This window comes from Rhinichthys klamathensis, unplaced genomic scaffold (assembly GCF_029890125.1).
Source record: "Rhinichthys klamathensis goyatoka isolate OS25496 unplaced genomic scaffold, OSU_Roscu_1.1 h1tg000491l_1, whole genome shotgun sequence".
In the NCBI taxonomy this organism is placed as follows: Eukaryota; Metazoa; Chordata; class Actinopteri; order Cypriniformes; family Leuciscidae; genus Rhinichthys; species Rhinichthys klamathensis.
The window spans coordinates 163,174-187,738 of record NW_026606977.1 but is presented as its reverse complement, the minus strand read 5'-3'; the positions used below and the strand labels follow the sequence as shown (position 1 = coordinate 187,738).

At 37.2% G+C, this 24,565-nt stretch overlaps 1 protein-coding gene across 1 annotated transcript; it reads right to left on the bottom strand.

The window, feature by feature from the left end:
• Positions 1-206: 206 nt before the first annotated feature.
• On the bottom strand, positions 207-20,470 carry cpxm1b (carboxypeptidase X (M14 family), member 1b). The gene is made up of 13 exons (XM_056237611.1): positions 19,834-20,470; positions 17,117-17,226; positions 16,255-16,394; positions 16,076-16,160; positions 14,776-14,926; positions 14,194-14,282; positions 13,111-13,234; positions 8,320-8,516; positions 6,327-6,506; positions 5,889-6,183; positions 1,531-1,670; positions 1,307-1,409; positions 207-1,191 (listed from the first exon to the last, which is right to left on the bottom strand). Exons 1-13 carry the CDS (start codon positions 20,369-20,371, stop codon positions 881-883), a joined length of 2,463 nt encoding a protein of 820 aa, XP_056093586.1. The 5' UTR covers positions 20,372-20,470; the 3' UTR covers positions 207-880.
• Between the last annotated feature and the right edge of the window lie 4,095 nt (positions 20,471-24,565).

Genomic DNA, 24,565 nt, shown 5'->3' with positions numbered 1-24,565 from the left:
ACTCACTTTTTTTTTAAACAAATGGTTAAGAATGTATCACAAGTATTACAAAATAAAGAGTAGATTCAATGCATTCTAAAAGCGTATTTATTTATTTTTCTATAATTCTGTACCCTTTTGAAATCTTCAAAAGCACCACAGCGCCATCTGTTGACAGCCACAGGTTCAACAGAGACAGTGGCGTCCATAAACAGTACAAGGCCAAGTTCATTCATCTTGTTTACTTCGAGAATTATTTTATTACAAAAGTTTAGTTATGTACAAATTATTCCCATTCCATTAGGAAGAACTCATATTTGGTTATTACGAGTGCTTGTCATATTGAGGTATGTTGGTTTTTTGTTTATCTTGATAGCTCTGCTGTTAGTTTTTTTTGTGTCAGCATTTCCTTAAAAACAAAACATCCAAGGGCTATTATGATCATTAAATAACTCTTCAGTATATTTTAAAAGATGTCAACTCTTGTTGACTTTCAAGGTTACACTGTTTGAAATATATATAGCAAACAAAATATAAACACTATACAGCTAAAGAAACAAATTGACAAAACATCAGTTCCAGACTGAGATGTATTTGCACCTCTATGCACAAATGTGGGCACAGATTAGCATAAAAATCAAACACTCCAACAACGGTATATTTTTAATTGATGTTATCAATGTCTTGTATAAAAGTATAAAACAGTTTTGAGACATTTTTGTGTGAAATTTAATTTACACTGCATAATATATCTGCTCCTCAAATGTATAATACACAATGCATGTTACCACAGAAAAGGGAAACCTATTTACAGGCCCATCTAAATTGTATTTGCCCTAGACATCGATACAGTCTAATCCTGTACTTGGCCGGCAAAACAGGTCAAAGGTTAAAGGTCAGTCTAGTTGTGGGCCCCCCTAGCCCTCCGCTGCTGTGACTCCCTGCGTCGGTTAATAAGCTTAGTACTGACACGCAGTTTCCGCATGCGCAGCTGGCGCAGTCGGAGCTGCAGGTCTTTGGGAATCTTGCCTCCCTTGGCCAGGATCTCTCTCAGCCGCTGTTTTGGTGTCTTGGTAAGTTGGAAGTCGCAGATAGTAGGGTAATGCTCGTACTCGACCCTGCAACTTCGAGTGGCTGGGAAATATCCCTCTGCGGTCACTGTGATGTCATAGTCACCCGGGTTCAACAGACGCCAGAAGTCCCCATCAAAAGCTGAAAAAAGATATGAGTGTTATTTAAATGAGACCGTTTAAGATGTTTTTTTTTTTCTCTATCCAAGTTATGCATATTTGTTTGATAGTTTTAATTATTCTGAGAGTAGCATTACCTGATCTTATGTGATGGTCGATGTCATCCACTTTGATGATGGCATCAGCAATGCCGGCTTCAGTGTCTTTGTCCCTAACCACTCCTTTGATTCCTCTGTGCACCTGTTGACAAATATTGACAAATGCATTGATTGTATTGTTTTTAATGACACATTCAGGTGTTTAGACATATCTGAGACAAATGTTTAGTGGTTGCTGGGTTTTTGTTTGCGATATATTGTACCTGTTCCATGTAGACAAGGAGAGATTCTTTATTGTTCTCCCATTCTATAGGCAGCTCACTGGCATGAGGGAACTTATCACAGGACAGCTCCACGGTCACCTCAAAACAGTTGGTGTGTAGGTAACTGAAGTCATTCATACCTACAGATGAAAACACAGGTCACATGAAGCACACACACACACTAAAAAATACAGTAACAGCTAATATTGTGAAATATTATTACAATTTAAAGTAACTTTTTTAGATTTGAAATATATTTGAAATTGTAATTTATTCCTGTGATCAAAGCTGAATTTTCAGCATAATTATTCCAGTCTTCATTGTCACATGATCCTAGAGAAATCATTGTCATATGCTGATTTGCTGTTCAAGAAACATTTATCATTATTATAAATGTTGATGAATAGAAATGTCAAAAGATCAGCATTTATTTGAAACAGTAAAGACATTTATAATGTCACAAAAGATTTCTGTCACTTTTGATCAATTTTATGCATCCTTGCTGAGTATATATATATATATATATACACTCACCGGCCACTTTATTAGGTACACCTGTCCAACTGCTCGTTAACACTTAATTTCTAAGCAGCCAATCACATGGCGGCAACTACGTGCATTTAGGCATGTAGACATGGTCAAGACAATCTCCTGCAGTTCAAACCGAGCATCAGTATGGGGAAGAAAGGTGATTTGAGTGACTTTGAACGTGGCATGATTGTTGGTGCCAGAAGGGCTGGTCTGAGTATTTCAGAAACTGCTAATCTACTGGGATTTTCACGCACAACCATCTCTAGGGTTTACAGAGAATGGTCCGAAAAAGAAAAAACATCCAGTGAGCGGCAGTTCTGTGGGCGGAAATGCCTTGTTGATGCCAGAGGTCAGAGGAGAATGGCCAGACTGGTTCGAGCTGATAGAAGGGCAACAGTGACTGAAATAACCACTCGTTACAACCGAGGTATGCAGCAAAGCATTTGTGAAGCCACAACACGCACAACCTTGAGGCGGATGGGCTACAACAGCAGAAGACTCCACCGGGTACCACTCATCTCCACTACAGATAGGAAAAAGAGGCTACAATTTGCAAGAGCTCACCAAAATTGAACAGTTGAAGACTGGAAAAATGTTGCCTGGTCTGATGAGTCTCGATTTCTGTTGAGACATTCAGATGTTAGAGTCAGAATTTGGCGTAAACAGAATGAGAACATGGAACCATCATGCCTTGTTACCACTGTGCAGGCTGGTGGTGGTGGTGTAATGGTGTGGGGGATGTTTTCCTGGCACACTTTAGGCCCCTTAGTGCCAATTGGGCATCGTTTAAATGCCACGGCCTACCTGAGCATTGTTTCTGACCATGTCCATCCCTTTATGGCCACCATGTACCCATCCTCTGATGGCTACTTCCACCATGTCACAAAGCTCTAATCATTTCAAATTGGTTTCTTGAACATGACAATGAGTTCACTGTACTAAAATGGCCTCCACAGTCACCAGATCTCAACCCAATAGAGCATCTTTGGGATGTGGTGGAACGGGAGATTCGCATCATGGATGTGCAGCCGACAAATCTGCGGCAACTGTGTGATGCCATCATGTCAATATGGACCAAACTCCCTGAGGAATGCTTCCAGCACCTTGTTGAATCTATGCCACGAAGAATTGAGGCAGTTCTGAAGGCAAAAGGGGGTCCAACCCGTTACTAGCATGGGGTACCTAATAAAGTGGCCGGTGAGTGTATATTAGGCAAAAAGTATGTTTTGGACCTTAGATGTAATGGTAAAGATAAAAAGTGGAAAAAAACAAACAAACTAAAAAGTGGCGTCAAATGACGTTACTATATTTCCTTGGTAGAAGGGAAATAGTGAGCGAAAATGAGGAAATTCTAGCTAGAGATACTACAATATAGCATTACATAGATATTCCATCCTGTGTGATGAAATAACTTGGTACGATCTGACCATTCAGACTGATATGCATTTCCAAAAATCCTATTTTAACCACATTTCAAACTACAAATATGGTTTGATTTGAATAAAGTTTTTTTTTCCTTTTGTTCAGATTATGAATAAAATGACAGATTTGAGCAAAATATGCTGATTCTTGCTGCCTGTCTGAACTTTAAAACCTTGATTTTCTTACAAAATATATAGTTTGTTTCTTATATGCTGGAGGTATATGCATGCATCAATGAGAGTGCTTCATTAATTAACACTACCAATTACTGGCATGATGCATCTGCACTGGTGTTGCCACTTAAAGGCGTGGTATAATGCCCTTTTCACAAGATGTAAAATAAGTTTCTGATGTCCCCAGAGTGTGTATGTGAAGTTTTAGCTCAAAATACCCCACAGATATTTTTATATAGCATGTTAAAATTGTCCCTTTTTGAGGGTGAGCAAAAACACACTGTTTTTTTGTCTGCCCCTTTAAATGCAAATGTGTGTTAACAGCTCCAATTACCTCACACAGACACACTGAAAATTTCAAAAACTTTTAGCCTTTTATGTTCAAACCGGAGTTAGACAATGATGGAGAGACTCAAGAAGTGACAACATGTAGAATGCATCAGGACATTTCTGAACGGTTAGTTGATGAATTTATATTGCTGATGTGAAGTTAACTATATTTTAGTCATTGATTAGGAAATTCTGTCATGATAATCTATAAATCGCGTTCCCGTGGGCGGAGTTTATGTAAATTTCCCTACCAGCCGTTTGTTGTAGTCCTTAAAAAACGATTTCTTTAAAAGCAAATATCTTCCTTTGCTTTTAACTTTGAGCGTTGTAACTGGAGATGTTGCTTATACTCAAACAGCAACATTACACACTAACTAAAGTTAGAAAAGTGAAATCATAATCAACCCCTTTAAAGAATCTGCTGGAAGATTGAAAAGTTTGCATCGGACCCATTTCGTTGATTTCCTTTAAAAAAAAATTAAAATCTGTTATGAGTTTTGTTTGATTTGTGCTAGGCCTTACGCAGTGAGTGTCGTGTTTCTTTTAATTTTTACTTTCTTTTAGTATTTTTTATCAACCAGTGCTTGAGAACCAATATATATATATATATATATATATATATATATATATATATACACTCACCTAAAGGATTATTAGCAACACCTGTTCAATTTCTCATTAATGCAATTATCTAATCAACCAATCACATGGCAGTTGCTTCAATGCATTTAGGGGTGTGGTCCTGGTCAAGACAATCTCCTGAACTCCAAACTGAATGTCAGAATGGGAAAGAAAGGTGATTTAAGCAATTTTGAGCGTGGCATGGTTGTTGGTGCCAGACGGGCCGGTCTGAGTATTTCACAATCTGCTCAGTTACTGGGATTTTCACGCACAACTATTTCTAGGGTTTACAAAGAATGGTGTGAAAAGGGAAAAACATCCAGTATGTGGGAGTCCTGTGGGCGAAAATGCCTTGTTGAGGCTAGAGGTCAGAGGAGAATGGGCCGACTGATTCAAGCTGATAGAAGAGCAACTTTGACTGAAATAACCACTCGTTACAACCGAGGTATGCAGCAAAGCATTTGTGAAGCCACAACACGCACAACCTTGAGGCGAATGGGCTACAACAGCAGAAGACCCCACCGGGTACCACTCATCTCCACTACAAATAGGAAAAAGAGGCTACGATTTGCAAGAGCTCACCAAAATTGGACAGTTGAAGACTGGAAAAATGTTGCCGGTCTGATGAGTCTCGATTTCTGTTGACGTAAACAGAATGAGAACATGGATCCATCATGCCTTGTTACCACTGTGCAGGCTGGTGGTGGTGGTGTAATGGTGTGGGGGATGTTTTCTTGGCACACTTTAGGCCCCTTAGTGCCAATTGGGCATCGTTTAAATGCCACGGCCTACCTGAGCATTGTTTCTGACCATGTCCATCCCTTTATGGCCACCATGTACCCATCCTCTGGATAATGCACCATGTCACAAAGCTCGAATCATTTCAAATTGGTTTCTTGAACATGACAATGAGTTCACTGTACTAAAATGGCCCCCACAGTCACCAGATCTTAACCCAATAGAGCATCTTTGGGATGTGGTGGAGCGGGAGCTTCGTGCCCTGGATGTGCATCCCACAAATCTCCATCAACTGCAAGATGCTATCCTATCAATATGGGCCAACATTTCTAAAGAATGCTTTCAGCACCTTGTTGAATCAATGCCACGTAGAATTAAGGCAGTTCTGAAGGCAAAAGGGGGTCAAACACAGTATTAGTATAGTGTTCCTAATAATCCTTTAGGTGAGTGTATATATATATATATGTGCTCAGATGTGAACTTTTATCTGCAAAGACTAAGTCCCTTGATGATCTCAAAAGCCACAAGAGCAGCAGTACTCACTGCCTGGTACAGTGTGCCAGTTCGCTCCATTAATAATGTTATTGTAACGAAGGAAGTCTTCATTGTGGCAGGGCCTTCGGTCTGGGTTGGACATCACATGGTTGGTGCTGGCGTAAACGGTGGCCAGCCAGCGGAAAAAGCTGTCATCGGCGGTGGGTGTGTGCTCTTTAGGGGCCCAGTCTTTGGTCATGTCAAACGGGTACGTGACCACCAGCTCTCCTCCATGCAGGTTAGCGCTGAGAACAAATGGTATAGTCTGCATCCAACTGATGACGGCTCTCGTTTCTGGAGACACCTTCAATATAAAGACAAGAATAATGTGATTTAAAAAAAATATTATGGCCAAATTACATGAGAATGATGATTTGAAGTCGTTTAATGGAAGGGTGTTTGTTTTAATCAGTGAGATCTCATATATGATCTACAGTCATACTTTACCAAAGCTTCTTCTGAAGTGTAGTACTCTGGAATGGGAAAGTAGTGATTGATTAGTTTTGACTTGTCTGTTTCTAGCTCGATGGCGTCCCACATCACTGTGTTCAGATCTGCAAAGTTGTGATTCATGTCAATGCCTTCATAACTATAGCGACCCAGTGCCCATCCGGCCAGCTCTGAACCCTGTAAAACAAAACATGTTCACAAAACGCAAGTGTTATGAAGTCGTTGATTAATTGAGCTTGTTTGTGCTTGGTTTAAAATATTTAAAGGGGACATATCATGAAAATCTGACTTTTTCCGTGTTTAAGTGCTATACTTGGGTCCCCGATAGTCACAACGCCATGGGTGGGCATTGGGGGGCCTGGCCCGCCCTGTGAGTCACTAGTGCCCGCCCTGAACGAGCCTGTCTCCCTTCACCAACTCCACGTCAAGTCCCAACCACCAGTCCTTGCTTGTTAGCACAATATTTTTTTTAGCAATAGGTTAATGTTATAAAAAGTTATCGTTTTGTATATACATAACTCCTGAATAAAAATGTGTTTGGTCTGATTTAAAAAAAAATGATTTGATTGGTTTGTCGATAGTGAGCGCAGAAATGCAGGTGATAGTGGTCTTATTAAGCGAGTCATTGAGTCATTCATTCAAACGATCCATTCAAACGGCTGATCCTCAAGAATGGGACAGATATTTATAAATGGATCATTGAATCTTTGACTCAACCGATTTGTTCAAAACGCAGAATCATTCAAAACAGGATTGAGTGTTGCTGTGAGATGCTATGCTGTGATCTTTGTTTGGATTGGAACTATTTTCGCTGCTAAAATAGAACAAAAACAGTCAATATTTCATCTAAAATGTAAGTGACTTAATATTAATTACTTGTTTATTGAACTGTCATATGAAATCAGTGTCACATTTTCAATCGTGATGGTATTCAGCACTTCGTGTGATGTTGCTGAACGTGATCATTATTTCATTATGTTATAAATATAAAAACTCCACATTTTGAAAACTCCACATTCTTTGTGTGTGCTGTGCTCATAGACTGTTATGAAACTGCGCTCATTTGTTTCGATTTCTCCTCGAGAGGCAATGAGGCAACCTCGAGCGGCAACCTTGTTAAGGTCCTTGCACACTGAGTCCAAAACTTTCGTATTTGTTTTTTTGTATTCGTCTTTCGGTGGCTCTGAATTGTCAAAACACCTCTCAAAATACTTGCTATGGATGCGAAAAAACGCAGAAAATCGAACCCGATCTGAATTTTTTTTTTTTCCGGACGAAAGTTTCGGAGGCAGTGTGTAAACGTGATTGACACAACGTGAGGTCGTATTTATTTTTTAACGTGCAAAAATTTCGGAAGAGAATTTTGGACTCAGTGTGATCATTATCATTGTATCATATGTTCATAATCGATTAATGTTATTACGCAACATTACATAACATTACTCCACAGACGAGCACAGAACACTATTTGACCAAAAATACACAGCTGTCTTATAAAAACCTTGTGTAAAAGTTAAACATGACGGTAAATGCAAGTCAATGAGATGAATCAATGTAACTCCACAACAACTACATAAATGTATCCACTAACCCTTCAGAAACGTCCAGGTGCGTTTAAAAGTTGCAACCTCTTCCTGAGTCTCTCCGTACAGCTTCACTTCGCTACTGGTTATTTAACAAATTTTGGATGAGTAAGATTATTCTCCTGTTTTGTTATTGCCGGAGTATCCAAAGCCGGTGTAATGGCTCGGCCGTCTTCTGAACGGGGGCGGAGTAGCAGCTCATTTGCATGTAAAGGGACACACAAAAACGGCGCGTTTTTGCTCACACCCAAAAAGGGGCAAATTTGACAAGCTATAATAAATCATCTGGGGGGTATTTTTTCAAAAACATTAAAAAAATTGTACCGAACCCAAACATTTGAACGGTAGTGTATTGGTAGAGAAACATTTTGGAAACGCCAGAATATCCCTTGCTTTCCCCACTCTACCTTTTTGTAAGCCATTTCATAGCCATCAGGGTTCATCGAGGGCAGAAGATGGATGCGTGTCTCTTTGACTAGGTGGACTATGCGCTGATTTCCCCGTTTGTACTCCTGGCATATGTACTCCATCAGGTTGAGCAGTAGTTCCCTCCCGAGCACTTCGTTTCCATGCATACCGGCCACATAGCGGAACTCAGGTTCACCTGCAGGGGGAGCCAAACTGTTTTTAGATTGTCAAGCTCTGTCACAGAAATTGGATTAGGTGTGTGCAGTTATTAGGAGTGTTATGGTACTTGGATATACAGATGTGTGTGGCTCTGTTTTGAAAAGTAACTCCATGCTTTGCCCAGATTCTCTCCACCTCCTCTATAGAGTGTGCTAACAGAGGTGTCTGAAATCTGGCACCCTCTCTCTAGCAGCTCAGAGAGGCAGAAATCTCTGCTTGTCTGTTAAATGTTTTGATTTCAAGTTAATTATTTTTTTCATAATTTGTCGGGCATAATGTCTGTGGTGACATTTTGGTGTAAAAACATGTAAGGTTTTTTATCAGTGGTTCTCTGGTGGGGAGAACAAAATAGGCAAAAAGAAGAGTGCTTAAATTTTAGGAAAGAGTCAAAGCTTTTACCTATACACATTTCAGAGGGAGAAAGATGACAAATTTGCCATCACTGCTTCAACCGTAGTATAAAAACACTCACACAGCAGCATTAACTAGTTTTCTGTAATTTAATGCCAAGGCAATATAACTTAAACTATAGTGTTATAAATGTACATAATAAAAAAAAGAACATAAAAAAAACATTGTTGCTAGATTTACAATGGTAATAAATGTGTCATCACAGTCTGTGAAAAGGGTCCGTAGCCTTGGACGTGTCACTTATTGGAGTGGATAATTAGAAAAAAGTTCAGTTTCTGATTATATCGTAGGAATGCCCTTTTTGCACCAGTATTTTCCACCATTGATTAATGTGTTTCGCAAACAACAGTGATTAATAGCTGGGATACAGAGAGAAATATTACCGTTTTACTGTATTTTTGGTCAAAAATATGCAGCCTTGATGACATTGAAAACATTTTAAAAATCATACCGACCCCGAACATTTAAACGATAGTGTATTGGTGGAGAATAATATTAAATAATATATATAATAATATAACTATTTTTAAATAGTGTAAAACTGAAAGTGGGGGACAATGCTTTTTAATGTGGTAGAACATGACCTATAGATTTGAGAATGCTAATAAATTAGTAGCTTGCTAAAACATAAAAAATGAATCTGTAGTCACCAGTTTCTGTCTCAGAAAAGCGATACTTAAATGATATACAGTATAATGATAAAGAAGGATTGAGGGATTTGTGGCCTTTTTCAATTATAATATCATGAAATTTAGGATACAATTTAGAATACAATGAAAAAAAAAAACAGGCACATTTATTGTGCCATCTCTCAGAATTTTTAAACAAAAACAGGAAATAGCCTATGTGCAGCTAAGCAGCATCTGTGCATATCTAACCAAGCATGGTTGATTTATTTCTATAAATATTGATTCGGCTTGCAGCTTGCTGCCTCTTTGTCAGCCAAGATGAGCACAAGTTGCGTCTGTTTTGACAGTGAAATGTAGAGTCGTTAGGTTCAGGCCCTCTGCAAGGTTAAATCCCCCCCTCTTTCTCTGCAATTTTTGGCTAACAGTTGACCCATTCAGTCTCAGCAATCTGGCTCTCGTTAGCCTTACAGAGAAAACATCACCCATCCCGCGGAATTTCCAGAGGAGTAACTAACTGAACTTTGACCCCCACATGCAGACCACAACATTGATATGCCATTGATTTAAATGCAGACAGGAAACGCATGAGTTTGGAAACCCCCGAAACAACAAGCGACTGATTCGTATTGAGCGTGCAACCAAAAAAGATGATATACCCATCAGACAGGCTAGGAAATAATGAGAATGTCTCCTCTCCTGTGTAGAGCACAGCAGTCATATAAAAAAAAAAAAAAAAAAAAAAAACATTCTCCAAAGATTTTTTTATTTATTTACCAGTAACGTTTAAAATTTTCAAGACAGATGTGCCGTGAACTCATGTTTGTATTATTTGAGATTTCGTTGATTTGCCTCCTAATAGTCAATTTAATTTCAACCTAATTTTTTTGGTCAAGTCACCTTTATTTATATAGCACCTTATACTTACAGATTGTTTAAAAGCAGTTTTACTGTGATAGGAAAATAATGATTCAATGATGCAATATTCAATAAAGCAGCTCTTAAAAGAAAATAGTGTAATTTGTTGATTCAGTTCTGTTAAATAACTGTAAAGATCATCAAATATGAAACGAGTTCAATTAATCTATTAAGCAGCTACTAGTTAGTCTCTCTCAAATGCCTTGTATATTTGTGTGTTTATACAGTTACAGTATATTCGATAAATGTAAAATATACTGTTTTAATACTAATCAATTGTGTTACAGTGTACCATCCTTTTTGATTGTTATCATTGTTGCATACGATGATTGTTATCATTGTATCATTTGATTCAGTCATCACACAGTGATGCTTTGTAGTTAATTCCATTAGATGTTAAGGACACTGTTTTGTATCTTTTTAATATTGTTATTCATCTCTGAGCTTGTTGATTTGGTTTAAGGCATAGAACTTGAGAATCAAGGCTCCTGAAAAAGTATTTGGTCACTGTTGCGCTTATTTTGTCTCTTTATATTTATATATCAAAACAGATTTGAAAAAATTAACGGTTCATTTAGGTGGAGATCAGACAGTGAAATTGAATACGAAAGGACTGTCAATGTAGCGCTTATTACAATAATGACATTTAGGGTGTGTTATTCGACCTCAGACATGATGCGTGTGGCTTGTAACACTAGAGCACACAAATACACTTTTATATTGTTCTTATTTCATAAGCACAGCCAACATAAAGCTAATATATTTCCAAAGAGGCCATAACTTGTGGATTCTTGTAGGCTGGCATTTCTCCACTGTGTCCGGAGAGACTTTAGATTAATCAAGTCAAATTTCCTCTTAAACAGAATCGCCACATGCTTTGAATGCTCTATAATTTTATAACACAGAGTGAGGTTATTTCTTCCCACTTTCCTTCTCTAGACTCTTTCTGAGGTCTGCCATGGCCTTCTGCGATTGCATCCCTGGCTCCAGCCTGCATTATGAGTGCTGGCAGGAGATGAGTAAACCACTACCAGAGTTGGCAACCTCTCTCACTGAGGAACCAATTTCTAACCCACAGGCCAATGCAAACACTAGAGTTGCCCAGTGTAAATAGAAAGGGCAAATCAGACTGAATGAGAGTGAGTGAAAGAGAGGCAGAGGGTTTTGGGCTCTGTTCCAATTGCTATCGTTACAGCATAAAAACTGATAACTGCGCCCACGTCGAATCCATGCCCAAAGAGCACCACAGACAATTCCACATACCCTTTGTTGTTACATGTTCATTTAGTTCAATATATTGTACCATGTTTAAATCCATTCCGGAATTCCACATATTTTCCCACCAAAATTTGCATTGAAAATTGAAAAGTCTGTATATTCCACCCGGGTATTTAACACAAACATTAGAATCCTATAGCTTGAAGAGGTCTGGTGTCATTTCCCCTTAAATTTTTTTATCAGTATAGTTCAAACACGTTGAAAGAATTGTTTTTATCCAATAAAACAGGGGTCTCAAACTCAACTTAACTGGGGGCCGCTGGAGGTAGAGTCTGGGTCAGGCTGGGCCGCATCAAGTATTCCACAAAAAATAGTATTCAAGTATTCCAAAAAAGGAGCACAACTGATCCAATCTTCTCAATATTTATTATTAACGTTTCTTCTGAACTGTTCCTCTGAATTTGAACATACCTTTCTGTACATGATTGGTTCTTCATGAGCTGTCCTTCTGACAGTTGAAGTTCATTTTACAAACTTTATTTATTTATAACACATATTTGTGATATTTATATTTGCTTATGTCCTTTTTATTTTCTTTATACAACACATTAATGATATTGAATGTTTTTTTTGGAAGGCACATTTCCTTTTATTATACTTAGAAAAACAATTATTGGACGATTATTCAATAAGATGGGCAGACATGACTGCAAATACAAATATTTGCAGTCATGTCTGCCCATCTTATTGAATTCTTTCTACACATGTATAGAGTCTCAAATTACTGACTGCACAAATCAAAGCAAACCTTCTTATCAACCTGTTGGACACATATTACAAGCTCAAAGTGATTATTCTCACATTGTTTTAGAGCAGGGTCTCTCTCCAACACGTCGCTCGCGAGCTACCAGCAGCTCGTGACCTGATTGGTGGTAGCTCGCCAAGGGGCCGTTCACATATCGCGCTCACATATTTTGCGCGCTCAAGTTCGTTATTTCAAATGTAGGCGCGCGCGCTCATTTTTTCCAGGCGCAGTATGTTTGTACTTCGCGGTTGTCTATGACAACTATTGACAACAAACCCACCGTAAGCTGTCACGAGACTATCTATGGTAGCCCATAAGGGATATATAAAATCTTTTTTTTAAATGCGGCACACGCAACGACGGGCCGCACTAACATTAAAATTTAATGTCAAGTAGGGGGCCACAAAATATCACCCCGCGGGCCGCGAGTTTGAGACCACTGCAATAAAAGGTTGCATTATTTTAAAGCAGTTGAAAACTTGTAATTTCTTGAATTTATCATAAATGTTTGCAATTTAAATTAGCCAGGTTAATGCATGATTAAACACTGTATAGTTAGTGGTAGGCTAACATGTGTTGGGACTCAAACTCACCCAGCTCATGTTTGCCTGGATTGTCTGAGATTTCCATCACATACAGTTTAAGGCCCATGTAGCTTTTGCCAATGCTGTAAATGCGGGTGATATCAGGACACATCTCGTTCACAGACTTCATGAGCTGAAAGACAAATGATGATCAACTTTTTCACAGCTTATTCTTACATAATGTACACACCAAGGACACATTAATTCAAAGTGATAGTAAAGATATTTACAATGTTACAAAACATTTCCATTCATCTATCCATTCACCAAAATCCTGAAGAAAATAACATTTTCCACAAAAACATTAATCAGCACAACCGTTTTCAACATTTATAATAATAATAAATGTTTCTTGAGCAGCAAATCAGAATATTAGAATGATTTCTGAAGGATCATGTGACACTGAAGAGTGGAGTAATGATGCTGAAAAATCGGATTTGCATCACAGGAATAAACTAAATTTGAAAATATATTAAAATAGAAAATTATTTTAAATTGTAATAATATTTCACAATATTACTGATTTGACTGTATTTTTGATTAAATAAATGCATGCAGCCTTTTTAAGCATAAGATACTTCTTTCAAAAACATTAAAACATCTTACTGATCCCAAATTTCTGAAGTATGACAAAGCACAGGAAACTAGTATCCAGGACTGGAGAATAAACTAAAACATTCCTTGCATTTATCTTTCTGTGTGTATATAAATGTGGTTATTGTTACCTGCCCGCAGGCTTGTGTTAATGTAGACACTGTTGCATGATGGTGGTCAGACTGACCGCAAGTGATCCGCAAGGCAGCTCATATACTGACGTGAAAATCTGGGAAAATGTTTGTTTTCTAGCCAGGGCTGATTTTTAGATCATGCAGTCATCCATCTCTGTTAATCTGCGGTGGATTGTTATGGCATGTTCTCACTTTAAAGAGCAATTTATGAATCATAATTCTCCTTTCATTAGCAAAACAATACTTCATTTTAAATATATGTAGGTATTGTTATTTTTAATGGTCAGTATGTCAGTGGGTTGCACCATTTCATGCTGACTAAGCAACAACAAAACAAGAGGAGAAAAGGCTCCATCTTCCTCACCTTCCTCATCTCTTTGTAGTTATGATGTCTGAAGTCCAGTTTGTCCTTGGTGCCTTCCTCAGCTTGCCACGGGTAGATATTGTTTGGATCTTAAAACACGATGTACAGTTAATGAATATTAAGGTCTGTTCACACCAAGAATTATAACTATAAAAATGACCATAACGATAAATATTTGTGTCAACACCGATGAACGTTAACGTGCGCGCTGCAGGTTTGTTGTCTGCTGCTTTAAATGCTCAAGCTCTTTAAAGCTTAATGGATTCTGATTGGCTGTCAATGTTTTTATCGTTCATCAGCTGGAAAAAAAATCATTTTGAAAGTGATTCCGATGACATCGTTCCTCTGTGCCATTATCGTTATAGTTGTCGTGTGGACTCTTTCGCTATCATTATAGTTAATGTCCTTGGTGTGAACGGGCCTTTACTCTGGCCATTTTTGATTTTCAGTAGTATTGTTATCATTTACTTATATAACCGGCCACTAACAATGACGCTAAACACAACATTCTCTAGCGTTTATGATGTGTAAAAGAAAGACCTTCCATATGTGAGATCAGTGAAAGGTTTGTTTTTGGCATACCTGGCAGCTCACAGCCCATGATTTCAGCTCTCAGGCAGATGGTCCCATTCTTAAACCAGGTCTGAGGGTTAATACGTATGTATTGTGCCACTGCTGGTTTGGGCAAAATGGCCAAGACTGACGTTTCGGTGTCCTTGTTCCCCTCAAACACCTGTTAGCATACAAGATCACTTCTGGTGAGTGATCCTATTGATGCGATCCAAGTGACATTTGCCAGTGGCAGCTGGCACAGTCAATGTCCAAGGAGGGCACACGAGAGGCTGGCACAGTTCAGTCCGCAGTGGGCAGGCTATTCTTTTCAAAAGAGCCGCTTAACCCTGCCAACTACTGCCAGCGCCTGCCTCCAACCTTTGTTAGTATAAAAGAGACTGTGCCAGCTGGAAACTGAATGGATATAATGATGTCACCAAGATACTGAGGCTAATATACACCAGCAGAGGTGAATGGCACAACCTACTGTCTGGAAAAGGGGGCATATTTTAGGTGATTTCTGTTAAAAGTGAGTAAAATAGTAATGTAGCCTCTATTGTTCTTCAATTGTTCTATGAAAATACTGTAACTCTCAGAACTCAATTTTAAGTCCAAAGAGATGATTTATTAAAACTAAGCTGCAAAAAATAGCACCTTTCTGACATAATATTTATTACTCTGAATCAACACCAATGCTACAATTTTCTATATGTCATAATAATTTGTTATCAAACAAGTATTCATTACTTCAATGAGTTAATTGTTTCTGCCTTAAATTATTACATTGTTTAAATTAATACATTTCTAGCTAACTATGATTTTTATAGGTACATTTCTGAAATGCACAACTAAGACAGTTTTCTTTGATAACAGATCACTCTAAATTGTAAGCTGCTTTGAAACGATGTAATTGTGAAAAGCGCTATACAAATAAATGTGAAATTGAAAAATTATGTAAATAACTTTTAGGTAATATACACTACTGGTTGAAAGTTTGGAATAATTCAGATTTTTAAAAATATTTTAGAATGATTTCTGAGAAATCATGTGAATGTGACACTGAAGACTGGAGTAATGGCTGCTGAAAATTCAGTCACAGGAATAAATAACATTTTAAAGCATATTAAAATTTTAAACGGTTCTTTTAAATTATATTAACACAATTTAAATCTATTTCACAATATTACTGTTTTACTGCATTTGTCATCAAATAAATATGGTCTTGGTGAGCAAAAGAGACTTTCAAAAAACATTTAAAAATTACTCCAAACTTTTGACCGGTAGCGTTTTTATTTTATTTTTACAGTTGATAACAAAGAGAACAACATACCGCCTCTTCTGTCCCATTCATGCATGGCTTCCATTTAATGGTGTCATTGCTAACCTGAACTTTGAAGGTTTCTACATAGTCCCAGCTACAAAATAAGAGAGACATTGTTATTATTGCAATTTACCATTTTGTTTTAAATATGATATTATGGTAGAGACATAAATCATGATATGAAGCACCTCCATATAGAGCTGCGACCCTGTAGTATCACTGCTGTGAACCGTGTGAGCTTCTTGGCATCTACCTGTAACCATTGGTTCTGATCTTTATATTGGGCACACCAAGCTCCGTCATAGATATCCCCATCCTCCACACCAGACTGCAAAAGAAGAAAAGAAAAACGATGAAACAATGGTTATGTTAATATAAACACCAAAAACAGCCAAATATGCTGATGAATACATAATTGATGCTATATTTATGATGACATGCCTATACACTACCGTTCAAAAGTTTGAGGTCGGTAAGATTTATTTTTTAATGTTTTTGAAAGACATCTCTAATTGCTATGGCTGCATTTTAAAAAATAAATAAAAATACAGTAAAATAGTAATATTGTGAAATATTATTACAATTTAAAATAACTCATATTTTCATATTTTTTTAAATGTAATTTATTCTGGTGATGGCAAATCTGAATTTTCATCATTGCTACTGTGTCAGTGTCACATGATCCTTCAGAAATCATTCTAATATGCTGATTTAGTGCTCAGGAAACATTTCTTAATATTATCAATGTTGAAAACAGTTGTGCTGCTTAACATTTTAGTGGAAACCGTGATGCATTTTTGTCAGGATTCTTTGATAAATATAAAGTTCAAAAGTACAGCATTTATTTAAAACAGATGTTTTGTGACATTATGGCTTTACTGTCACTTTTGATCAATTTAATGTGCCCTTGCTGAATAAAATTAATAACTTTTTTCCAAAAACAACAACAACAACTGACCTTACTGACCCCAAACTTTTGGGTGGTAGTTTGTGTTTATATATATACAGAATAAATATATATTATGAGGTGTATTCTGCTGTGTGGCCCACCTGTATGTTGAGTCGGCCCCTGTGTGGCCCCAGGCCCATGCGCTTATAAGAGGAGGCTTGAATCTGTGAGTCTTTAACTTTCAACGACTCCAGACCCAAAGGAGGACACTCTGAGAAGGCAAAGAGATATGATTTAAAGAGGAAGGAAATAGAGAGAAAGATTTTGAGAGCAGAAGCATCACATCATTTGCCCCTCAGATTTTTGAACCAATGGATTTTGAATGCAATTTATAAAAAACATTTGAGTAAAATTAGTCCATGATATTTTACAGTCGATGCAGCTGCAGGGCAGACAGGAAACTGTTGTTTTGAGGAGTTCAGCTTGTCCCATCCGCTTTCCAAATACTTTCTCTCTTTTCTTTTTCTTTTTTAGTTGTCCTGTGTGTTTTTGAAGCCTTTAGGATCTGTAAACTGCTAATTTAACTTTATAACAGGAGAGGATCTATGTTTGGTTTGATGCTGTCTTGAAATGGACCTGTGAAACTATATACCTCTGTACTAGTCAGGCATTCATTATAAAGTCAAGCATTAAACATAACGTGGAAGTAACCTAAACAAAACAAATGAATTATATTGTGGGCAATAAACTTAAATAACTACATCTGAATTCAAAATGATGAAAAATATTTCTATCACTTATTATACATGGTATCACAAGTACTATATGCAAACCATGATGGAACCATACAGAATTGCTTTCCACTCACTGATCGCTATATAGATTATAGATATATTATATGACATTATATCATCTATATAGATCAGTGTTTCAACCATATTTCAAGTAGAAACACCCCTTCCAACACCACAACTCATCAACTTGTATATCATCTATAATTCTGAGTTTCCCATTTGTAAATATAACTTTGCTTGGTAGTTCATGTGCTTGGAACTCATCATTCTGATATTTCTGACCTACATGAAGGGCACATCATTCACAGGCCCTCTTAACAACTTTTTGAACACAAAACTGGTCATAATATGAATATGGTTTGCTTCAGCTGCGTTGAGCACTCTTATTTAAAAAAGGATTCATTCCTATGTTAATTCCTCCTACATAAAATACCCCTGACTCAAGAGTGAAAGTCGGAACTGAGTGAGAAAGACAAAAATGTATCTTTAGAAAAAAGCTGAGGAACTGTAAGGTTTGAATATTTTACCTATTTACTGTTATGTATTAATTTTTTTATGTATGCTTTGATGCACACTTTTTATTCTTGCAATAATCATCTTCTCTAAGCAGGGTTTTGTTGCTCTAATAACCTAGAACCCCCTTTATCTTTAATATACAGAAGCTTTATGATGCTAATAAAAAACAATTTGACTATAGTAATAGTTCATCATAACTTTGACTTGAGAACAAAATAATTTTTAAAAGCAATCCTTGACTAACTGCATGCGATATACCACTTCCTGCCACGATGTTTAGTTTATAATATTTTTAATTGATATACAGTACTTATACCGCAGTATACACATGCCTTAATGCCACTCAAATAAAATCCGTTACAGTATGCATGGTATACTATAGTCTTTTATATTCCTTTGTGCAGGAAATCCTGCTCATGTTGTATATTAATAATTTCCAGTAGAATGTACTGCTGCTTGGGGGCGTCATGCTCTTTTTATGCAAGTTTAAGGAGTTTAAAGATTCTCTGTACTAACTTTTTGTATATATGTAGTAGATCTCCCAGATAATCTTGTGAACTGTTCAAAAAGCTTGAATAGCATTTCCAGAAATATCTTGTTTGTTAATGCAATTTAGCGTTATTGCAGCTGATTGTGCCTGTTGCATTCAAACTTTTGTATCGGGACATCATGTAAAAGTGATCAGGCTCTCAGTGAGAGAAATGCACATCTGGTTCTTGTGGGTGAGTCAGTCTGATGGTTTGCGGAGTCAGCATTCCTTACCAATTCATCTGAAAGTGGGGAGATTTCCTGGCACTGATGGTGTTTAGATGGCCCAAATACTTTGACCTGGACTACTGTCCTGTTGCCCTTTAAATTGTTTTATGCTCCAAGTGGACGGAAAGCACGGCTGTGGAGTGAAATGCCACTGGGCTCATCTTTAAGAGGTGTTTGGAGAGGTCTGGATGGGCTTCTTACACAACCACCTCCCCCTAAAAATCAGCTAAAACACCCCAATTCTGCAGAACATAAGAGAAGTTGAAAAGATGAGCTGTTGCTTGTGACACTTCATTGACGATTTGTTCTTGAATGGGTCTGTCTTCATAATAAAGACTTCAACTGTAGCTTTATATTTCTAGCAGATGTTTTGTACACATCCTCATTTTAGTCAACTTGATACAACATGCGGTAGCCTATGATGACCAATACTAAGATTTTCTCATAATTCTGACCATACTAGAATTCCTGAAGTTAAATATAATCTATGGAAAATCATGCTTTTCAGCTCAGTGGTTTGTTTGCTTAGTGGAGAAAACCAGTTCACTGACTGAGTGACCCAACTGGCTTTTGAAACAGGAAATGGACTATTAGAACAGTGTTTGAATATGGCCAGAATTATGTAACAATGCTTGCAAGCAAATTTATGAACTGATAATCTAGGAGTTTTTGGTTTTCTTTTGATTGATGATGCATAGATGTATAGATTGATAGATAGATGGATGGATTGGTGATGCATAGAATAGATAGATTGATGGATGGTTGATGCATATATGTATACAGTAATGGATAGATGGATCACATTTACTTACCAAATACCGGTGGTTCTTCACTTTCTTTTTTGTGCCAAACTCTCCGTTCCACGTTTTTATCAATGTTTTCATTCAGGTCCTCTGTGTGGAAGCGCACTGGGCTGGTCGTCGTCCTTGTGACTGTTACTGTTGGCTTCACTGTTGTTGGTTTCAGAGCTTTCGTGCTCACCTCAGTCCATTTCACTGTGGGCTTCAGAGTTTTCGTGGGTTCCTTTGACTTGAATGTCGTGGGTTTCAGAGCTCTGGTGGTCGCCTGGTTCTGGTTGGGCTTAAATGTCGTGGTTTTCAGAGTTTTGGTGCTACCCTCAGTGGGTTTCAGAGGTCTGGAAGTCGCCTCAGTGGATTTGATCGTCTTGGAGAATCTGCTTACCTTAGGTGAGATGTTTCCATAAGTGCCGGTTCTCGCGCTTCCACTTGCAGATGTTGTCTGAGTGTCATTTAAATAATATGATTTTTTAAGAGAATGTGAATTAGTTACTCCTCCAAATAAAACAACAATAAAAGTTAACAAAGATAAAAGTATAACGGTTGGTGCCATGGTTCACTCACTGTTTACTCCCTACTACTGTAAAATCTCCCCCAGAAATGTTGCTTTATCATCCGAACGCATGAACCCCGTAATGTTGCAAAATCACGCGCCACTCGAGTTGCAAAGCAAATGTGAGACCATATTACTGTGAATAGAAGGAGAGAGAGTTTGAGGGGGAAATTTGTGCCGCACACATTCCTTTGCTGATTTTCTGTTGCGGTTTTTTTTTCTCTCTAATAACGTTCGTTAAAAAATCACATTTTGAGCATCACGCCAAATGTTATAAATTGTTTTAACGCTATTACTTGTGTCATTTCTTACCATTTTTTCCACTCAAAAAATGTTGAAGCTTGTACTCCCAGTTAATTGTAGCAGCGCGCCATCTAGTGGCGACCACAGATCAGACTTTTTATTATTAACAACTGACTGGAATGTTAACATTGGGAAAACACATGCTTTGTACACCTAGACGTTTTATGTCTGATAAAATATTATCTAACATTAAATTAACCTATTATGAAGACGTCAAATAATATTTTAAATTACCAACAACATCGTAGCCTTTTTAGTTGTGCCGGTGTGTCCCATATTTTGCATACTACCGTGTTAAATGGATCCCAATTACAAAAAATTACATTTCCTTAACATTTTCGACGTCAGAGAAAATCATCATTTGAACGCCTTCTTCAGCGGTGCGGGAAGTAATATTGTGTAACTCTCCCTAATTTTTACTAATATTTATTTATTACAATTTATCAATTGTATATTTCATTTTAATTTTCTTTTAATTTTGACATATAGCCTACTTATTATAATCATTTTTTAAACCCATGTGCTACATTTTTTTTTTGTGCATTTTTCTGCAACCCCCCCATATAAAATGAATACAAAATAAAACATCAAACAGGAATGCAGATTTTCTGAAGATTTTCATCTTCTTTCACTGACCGTTTGTTTCGGGACATAAGACTTTCAAGAAACTTCCATTTGGAAAATTCATGGTCAGAATTTATTTGTCAGGAATGACAACACTGTCGTCATGTTTTTTTTATTAAAATTATTATTATGAACGAATAGCAAAGTTGTTTCAAACAAGACGCACAACAAGTTGTAAAAAATATAATCACCTAAAACCTTCCACTAGATGGCGATAAAACACTGTATATTTTTTTATGTGACATAAAGGTTGTGAACTCTTAAAAATACGAGGGCTATCTTGTGGAGAGTTTTTATTAAACATTTTTTTGGACAAAACGAAATAAAATGCTCAAACAGCCCTGATCAATTAAATACAATAAAATTTTGTTTATGCGTGGAAAGATGTTATGTTATTGTGACTCATGGCTTTCATGTCCAAACTGAGCTCCGCTGCGCTTACCATATAGTAACGAGGTTAGAGACCACATCACCATCAATTATTAATGCATTACGCGCATCAATAAACTTTATACAACCATTTCAGAAATGTGAAAAACAGACAAACAATTCTGAGCATTTAAAGCAGTTTATCATTTTATGATCTATCAATTATTGAATGTGTTGTTTTCTTCTTTTCTTTTAGTAATGCTTGGTCTAGATTCTCTTTTTCATATAAATATTTCAGAGTGTCTTTTAACATTATAAATTAATTTAGTGGCATTATGCATTGAAGGTTAATAAACTCAGAGGATGGAAATATGTAGCCTATTATTTGATTATATAGGCCTAGTGCTTTTTAATTTTGAAGGCATATTAGGCTAGTATCTGCATAGAACTAAAATGTATTAAGGTTTATGCACTGGAGGGTGTAGTTTCCTGAAAAATTCAATTTACCCCTTTCTCTCTCCCCCTCTCTCTCTAACACGCACACACCGGATGTGAGAAAAAACATGAAGTTTGCATGGAAATTCCTTTCCTCAACCTGTCAGTTTCCCCCAGTACCACCTACAGTGAGGAGTGAAATGTCAACGCTTAATAGGAAACTTAACACTGCGAAATATGCATAACCTGCTCCACTTCTTAAATATATATGTGCTATAGTGTCTGTTGTGCTGTTATGTTGTCTGGATAGGTGTTAACATGACTTCAGTCTGAGCCGAGGTCATCTTTACTAGTGTATGTGAACTATTCAAGTCAAATGGATAAATTTGTCAGGTGGCTGATGGTCTTATATATGAAATTGGATTAGTAGGAACTGCAATGCAAATGCTTTATTGCTCCCGTCGGTCTGCTTGGCAATAGTTGTTGTGATCATCGCTCTATAAATTGAGTAACTAATTAGACTTTGATTGTACTGATCAATTAAATAATTAAACAAGGGTCTAAGCAATTATATATGTATGTCAGGCATTAAAAGTCTTTAATATATATATATATATGTGTTGTGTGTGTGTGTGTGTAACAATTTGAAATTATTCCATTTAATATAATATATATCAGTTTTACATTGATGAGAAAATATAAAATTACGTACAATTTATGTGTGTATATATATATATATATATATATATATTTTTACAATTTAAAATATCTAATATATTTAAAAGAAATAGATCATTCATCATACACACACACACACACACACACACACACACACACACACACACACACACACATGTTGTGTTTTCATGTTTTATGGGGACTTTCCATAGACATAATGATTTTTATACTGTACAGACTGTATATTCTATTCCCTTACACTAACCCTATCCCTAAACCTACCCATCACAGGAAACATTCTGCATTTTTACATTTTCAAACAACATCACTTAGTATGATTTATAAGCTGATTTCCTCATGGGGACCAAAAAATGTCCCCACACGAACAAGGATTTCGGATATTGCCATCCTTGTGGGGACATTTTGTCCCCATAACGTAGGGTTTACCAGGCCACACACACACACACACACACACACACACACACACACACACACACACACACACACACACACACACACACACACACACACACACACACACACACACACACACACACACACACACACACACACACACACACACACACACACACACACACACACACAATTATGTCTGGTTCCTTGCACTCTTCAGCTGGTCTGTTTTGTAAGTTCTGAAGTCATGAGAGTTTCATTAGGAGAAGGTCTAACTGTGTGTGTGTGTGTGTGTGTGTGTGTCCATCCTGTACAGTGACCCAGCAGCGGTTGTGAGAGCTAGCTGCATGCCGCTCCTTTAATGACCTATGAGAGCTGTGGACCCAGACCATACACAGGGAACCTGAGAACCTGCTGAGCAACTTCTGTTGATCTAAGCCAGGTGAGGGGCCCACACTCCAGCCTGCAACACACACACACAGAGAGATGGAGAGAGAGAGCTGGGGACAAGACAAGAGTGTGTGTATGGGGAGTTTTATGGCACGATTGTTGTTTGAATTATTGATAGCTTACTCTCTGATCAGTTCTTGTACATTTTATGATTCACACCAAGTGAGTTTGTTTGCTAAAGATGTCAGATTCAGTTCTGCATCTTAACATCTGAAATGGTAGTTATGTGTGAATTGAAAAGTCAATGTTCTGTCTAATAAAACTACACACAGCCACAAAGTTTCAGTGAAGTTTCTCTCCAAAGAAAGTGATATTTTGAGGAAACACACTGACTTTGTGCTCTCATTTCAGTTTACTGTACCACTCAAATGAACCACAATTTCACTAATACAGCAGGTGAGCTGCATCAATTCACAGGAGTCCATCATAGACCTCCACAGCTTGAGAAATTGAACCTCCCATTGAAAACCGCACTGTCCTGACTTAAAACCAGAGATGTGAACAACAGCAAATAAAACACAGGACATACTCGGTGAGTAAAGTGCTTTCAGATGTTTCTTTCATGGTCTTGTACAGCTTTATTTTTTTTTTCTGGGATCTGCTCGATGTGTCCTCTCATTACCACGGTGTACTACCTGAACGCTACAGGAATTCAGAATTATAAATATTAATTCTTCCCCTCCCCCTGAAAATCTAACGGCATGCTATACCGCACTGCTCAATTATTGATTTCCAGCAGGCTTATTAAAGTATCGAAACTCGGGATTGTTCAGAAGAATTTGGGAAGTAAATTCTAGAAAATGTAATGTAGTTGAATTAAAATATATTTATTCATTATGCATTACTTCGTTCTCATTATTTAAATGCATTTATTTGAAATATTTATTTTAATATTATCATAATAATACAATATTTTAATAT